This window comes from Meleagris gallopavo, chromosome 3 (assembly GCF_000146605.3).
Source record: "Meleagris gallopavo isolate NT-WF06-2002-E0010 breed Aviagen turkey brand Nicholas breeding stock chromosome 3, Turkey_5.1, whole genome shotgun sequence".
Classification (NCBI taxonomy): domain Eukaryota; kingdom Metazoa; phylum Chordata; class Aves; order Galliformes; family Phasianidae; genus Meleagris; species Meleagris gallopavo.
The window spans coordinates 64,833,418-64,839,417 of NC_015013.2; the positions used below are offsets into that span (position 1 = coordinate 64,833,418).

Sequence of the window (6,000 nt, forward strand, 5' to 3'; positions counted from 1 at the left end):
AGACTGTTACCCTGCCACCCAAAAATCTGAAATGACATTATCTGCAGCAGATTGCATCATTAGTTCAAGGAATGTTTTACTATTCATTTAATCAGCAGTAGATTCAAATGCCTCATACTCAGCACATAAGAAAGGACTGTCAACACATCCATTCTTTTGGAAACATTTTTATGTTTAGAAATTATAATTCATAAGGAAATACTTTTAAGGAGTTGAATTTGTAATGTGTTTTTTGTGGGTGTTTTTTGTTTGTTTTTTTGGTTTTTTTTTTTTTAGAACTACAGCTAAATGACATAAGCTGCCAGAATATCTCATTAAAACAGAATAGGGTTTCTTTCCTGAAGTACAGTTTAAAAATAATATGAAGAATTGTATCACTAAGATTTGATTGTGGACTGTTTGAAGTAGACAACATTTTCCAGGCATTTCAGTCCAGAATACATTTTCAGAATCATGTCCAGAATCAGAACACAGGAAGTTTTGCTTGTAAAGGCTCAGTTAGAGAGTGGGTGTTTTTACTCTTTGGATAAGCATAGGTAGCTAGCAGATTGATACAGTTTTTGGTAATTTCAGAGCTTCTATATAAGCTACTCCTTTACTGTGGGGATTTACCAGTGTAACACTATTTGCAAGTGCTCTTTATGTAGACTCAGAAAAGGGAATTGCTTTTCTTCCCATTCTTCTCATAGTTGCTATTGTTCTTTCTATTGATCCTCTGCTACTCTTTGTCTAAGGAATTGTAAAATTTAATCAATTGCAATAATTAAAACGTACTGTGTGTGAATGTTGCACAACTTCAATTACACAGAAGAGTCCCAGACAAATAAAAGTTTGAGATTATTACAGTAGAAGAGGCCAAAATACTTTCTTTTGCTGTAATTTTTTCTCCCCAGTGACACATTCATAATTATAGGTGATATCTAGGGAGGTGATTGTCCTCCTGTACTTGCTTTTGTGAGGCTCCATCTGGCATACTGCCTCCAGGTCTGGGGGCCCCAGTTCTAAAAAGATGTGGAGCTGTTGGAGCAGGTCCAGAGGAGTATCATGAGGATAATCAGAGGACTGGAGCATCTCTCCTTCAAAGAAAGACTGAGGGAACTGGGCTTGTCCAGACTGCAGAAGAGAAGGCACCAGTACCTAAAAGGGATCATGGAAAAGATGGGGAGGGACTTTTTATCAGGGAGTGCAGTGACAGGACAAGGAGTAACAGCTGTAGAACAAAAGAGTGGAGATTTAGATAAGATATGAGGTAGAATTTTTCACTCTCTGAGTGGCACCAGAGAATTTTATTAAATTCAGATTTGCATGTTACCAGCATATGATGTGTGGCTTCAACAAACAGTTCGTTATTCTCAGAAAAAAAAAAAAAAAAAAAAAACATGGGTGATAACTCTGGACGTGAAAATTATATATTCAACATCTATAAAATGACCTGTCATATGGAATTTTAACACTGTCACACAGTGGAAGAAGGGATGCTATATAGTGAATCACCATTTTCCTAGGATCTTTTATATGCTGGTGAATACCCAGGCATAAAATAAATTTCTTATAACAGACTTTGAAACACTAGTGTTTCCTAATTAAAATCAGTTTGATGACAGCCAGACATATTCTCATGATTTTATTTTCTAAGAACAATACGTGTCAAGTAATTGTGTCCCTGGATTATGCAGTTTTTTCTATATTATTATTTACATGCTGATGCAGGCCAAAATGAGGAGACTGTTGGTTTCAGCGGCAGAAGTTGAAAGCTCAACAATTCTGTGCCATGTTTATTATGTGTTTATTTGTTCTTTGAGTTTTGAAAGCATTATTATATTATTGAGCAGGTTAGAGAACTCAAGCATGCATTAGTTACTTTGCAGTAATTTTGTGGAGAACCTAGTATACTCTAGTTAAGTTTCAAACCTTTTCACAGTGAAACCTGATACAGACAGATTTCTCAGACTGGAAAGTAGTTATTGCTCTGCAGTAGTGTTTTCTTTTGTCTGCCTGTCCCTAGCTACAGGCCGTCACCCCTGTCATTATTCAGCCTTGCCTAGGTATTTGAGTGTTATTGCCTTCACTCTGTTTTATCATCTCAGCAAACACTTCTCTAGTGTTGGTCTTTTTTCCGTTGTGCAGCAGTTATAAAGGGGTGTATATCCCCTACACAGTACAGATTAACCAGAGTACTTCTGGATGGGCTGTATGAAGAATGAAGACAGCCCACAGCTCATCTGGTAGGAAGAGTAAGCAAGTATTACTCTGCTAAGAAATAAAACTCAAAAGAAAAAAAAATGGCAGAAGCAGCACTGGTAGGGAAAAATACGCATCTGTTTGGAATATTTCTACATATGAAAGGTGCTACCTGTTCTGTTCAAGCTGGAAAAAGGCCGAAGACAGAATGTAAGCACAAGATAGTGCCGCACAAGATAGTGCCAAATACAGGCTCATATTGTGAGCAGTTCTGCTTGTGCTTAGAGAGCTGACTTTATGCTTAGTAACCCACAGCTGAAATAGGCTTACTGCTGTTTTTTCAGAGGTATGGTGAGGTGGTATTTTCATCTCTAGAGCTGTTATCACTGCTGTGACCAATCTCTTCTTATATACAATACATTTGTATACTGGCCAGTTGCATTTCACTCTTCTTGGATATCAAAGCAATTTTATAGTGCTTGCAAGCACATCAAATATCACTGAATGGATTTCACAGTACCATTTCTGACAAATGAGAGCAAATGCTTTTAAGAATGAGTTTAAACTGAGCTTTAAAACAGAAAATAATTTTTAAATTAGTTTATTTCCACGTGTTTAATGAAAACACAGACATAGTTTTAATCAAAGCAATAATGTATTTTTTCCAAGTTGTCAACATTACCTGGAGTATGAATAACTAAACTTTGTAGTAAAAAATTTATGTTCTTTGGTAGATCCATTTCTTTTCTCATAACGTCAGTTTTGTAAGTGAGAATGACCAGCAACTCTGGGTGACAAGAAAGGGCATCATGCATGAGGGGTCTGATTCCTATCAAAATCAATGCCAATAATTTTATGGAACTTCTCTCTTGAGAAATAACCCAAAGCATTATTTATAGAAAATAAAGATGAGTATTTTCATCTACTTTCACCTTTTAGTGATTACAAGAAACAAGGCTTAATTTCATAATACTGCCTATTTCTACCTTCAATTCTTTTAGCACCTAAAATGTATGCAGACATTGCAACCGGGCTCTGTTCCCCAGAGCATTGCCTCTTGTTTTCATAATTTCAGCTTCTGACCCATAAATTCATGCATGACTTGGAAGGTCTCTGCACATATTAAATGGACAGTTTACACACTATATTACGTGATCATTTCTCTGCATTGCCCTAAGTTCTGTACAATTACATGTAATTCAGAAAACTAATAGATTAATATTCTGCACATTAACAGGAGCCTTATATTCTTTACTCAATAATTTGCAATAACATATCTTACCTTCTTACGTAATTTAAAAAATAGTAGGACCACTTGGCTTGCCTTCCTGAAAGGCTTACTACAAACAGTAAAACAATCAGGTTTTGACCATATCCAGATGATTCCAGTGTTTTCTCTTCGTGCAAAAAGCAAAATGTTAAAATAAAGAATGTGGGAGTCAAAACAGCTTCCTTCAATCTGAGTTTATTTGACACATACATATTTTAAATAATTTAAGCAGACTCTGACAAATGCACTTGCATCAGTCTAACCAAAACATTTATTTTATTTTACAGATTTTGGCCATTGTGTCCATTCTGTTCATCGTACTGTCCACTATTGCTTTGTCTCTTAACACGTTGCCAGAGCTTCAAGAAATAGATGAATTTGGGCAGCCAAATGACAACCCTCAGCTAGCGCACGTTGAAGCTGTGTGTATTGCTTGGTTTACCATGGAGTACCTTTTGCGCTTTCTGTCCTCACCAAACAAGTGGAAGTTCTTCAAGGGGCCGTTAAATGTCATTGACTTACTGGCTATCTTGCCATACTATGTCACCATTTTCCTCACGGAGTCCAATAAGAGTGTACTGCAGTTCCAAAATGTCCGACGCGTGGTTCAGATATTTCGTATTATGAGGATCCTAAGGATTCTTAAACTTGCCAGACATTCAACAGGCCTTCAGTCTTTGGGTTTTACTCTCAGACGGAGTTACAATGAATTAGGCTTGTTGATACTCTTTTTAGCCATGGGGATAATGATATTTTCGAGTCTTGTATTCTTTGCTGAAAAAGATGAAGACGCCACCAAATTTACCAGTATCCCTGCATCATTCTGGTGGGCAACAATCACTATGACTACTGTAGGATATGGTGACATTTATCCTAAGACTCTGTTAGGTAAAATTGTAGGAGGACTTTGCTGTATTGCTGGAGTGCTGGTTATAGCCCTGCCTATACCAATTATTGTGAACAATTTCTCAGAGTTTTACAAGGAGCAGAAAAGACAGGAGAAGGCAATTAAGAGGAGAGAAGCACTTGAGCGAGCTAAAAGAAATGGCAGCATTGTTTCCATGAACCTGAAAGATGCCTTTGCTCGCAGCATGGAAATGATAGATGTAGCAGTAGATTCAGGTAAGCCTGGAGAAGCAGCCAACCCAAAGGAGACACCCGATGACAACCATCTGTCACCAAGCCGATGGAAATGGGCCCGAAGGACAATGTCTGAAACAAGTTCAAACAAGTCTTACGAAAACAAATACCAAGAAGTTAGCCAACAAGACTCCCATGAGCAATTAAACAATGCCGCAGCATCCTCCAGCCCACAGCACCTCAGTGCTCAAAAGCTGGAGATGCTATATAATGAAATTACTAAAACTCAGTCTCAGCCTAATCTTAATGCTGGTTACCAAGACCAGTCAGCAAAGCCACCTACATATGAAGAAGAAATAGAAATGGAAGAAGTTACAGGGCAGAGAGACCAGTTGCCAGCTGGACCAACAGACGTCATCACGGACATAAGAAGCACATCTAGTATCGACAGCTTTGCCAGCTGTGCCACTGACTTCACAGAAACAGAGAGGTCTCCGCTTTCTCTCTTTCCCGGGTCTCACTTGCAGATGAGGTTCCCAAGTGATTCTGCCAACCCAGAAGACAACCAAAGAGTAAGGAGTTCTCAGTTTATGCCATTCACAAAAGACAGAATGTTTTCTCCAACTGATGTCACCTTTGACTATACTCCAATCGACAGAGCTGTTATCAGTGATGGCAGTGGGACCCAGACTGTTTTGCATGGTCATTTACATTTCGACACTGCCATGGAAAGCCCCAAAAGTTCTCTGAAAGGTAGCAATCCATTAAAATCCAGATCCCTTAAAGTTAATTTTAAAGACAATAGAGGTGGTGCTCCTCAAACTCCACCCAGCACTGCAAGGCCGTTGCCTGTGATGGCAGGAGCAGACTTTCCCCAGGCCACCCCTCAGCACATCAGCACCATTCTCTTGGAGGAAAATTCACCCCAAGGTGAACGACCTATACTTGGTGCAGATGCAGCAGGACTTTGTCAGGGACCTTCCAAAAAATCATCCCCTCTGTTTCCCAAACAAAAGATTTTCGCTTTCCCTTCAAAAGAGAGGAGGAGCTTCACTGAGATAGACACTGGAGAAGAAGAAGAGTTTATGGAGTTACATGGTATAAAACATGAGAAACAACAGGATATTAAGACGAATTGCTGTGGGGACAAACACAGTGATGGCAACCATTTAACAGAAGAGCCACAGGTCAGCTCTTCACCCAAAAGCATGAGTCACAACTGTACTCAAGACATTTACCATGCTGTGGGTGAGGGGAAGAAAGACAGTAACCAAGAAGGCCACAAAATGGAAAACCATTTATTTGCCCCAGAAATTCATACGAGTCCAGGAGAAACTGGTTACTGTCCCACACGTGAAACTAGTATGTGACTAGTTACAAAAGCAATAAAAATACTTTTTCTTAAACCACAGTTAGTAATGCCTATGAACTAAAACATGGAAAGCCTCAAAAAAAAAAAAAAGTGCATA

The 6,000-nt window shown here is 38.7% G+C and overlaps 1 protein-coding gene across 1 annotated transcript; it reads left to right on the forward strand.

Moving 5' to 3' along the window:
• Positions 1–3,298: 3,298 nt before the first annotated feature.
• On the forward strand, positions 3,299–5,994 carry KCNB2 (potassium voltage-gated channel subfamily B member 2). Its single transcript, XM_010709060.3, has one exon. It carries the CDS (start codon positions 3,694–3,696, stop codon positions 5,899–5,901), a length of 2,208 nt encoding a protein of 735 aa, XP_010707362.1. The 5' UTR covers positions 3,299–3,693; the 3' UTR covers positions 5,902–5,994.
• Positions 5,995–6,000: the final 6 nt, after the last annotated feature.

Bases quoted from the DNA above. Each gene is read 5' to 3' on its own strand.
- KCNB2 (XM_010709060.3), top strand. From the start codon at position 3,694: ATGCACTTGCATCAGTCTAACCAAAACATTTATTTTATTTTACAGATT.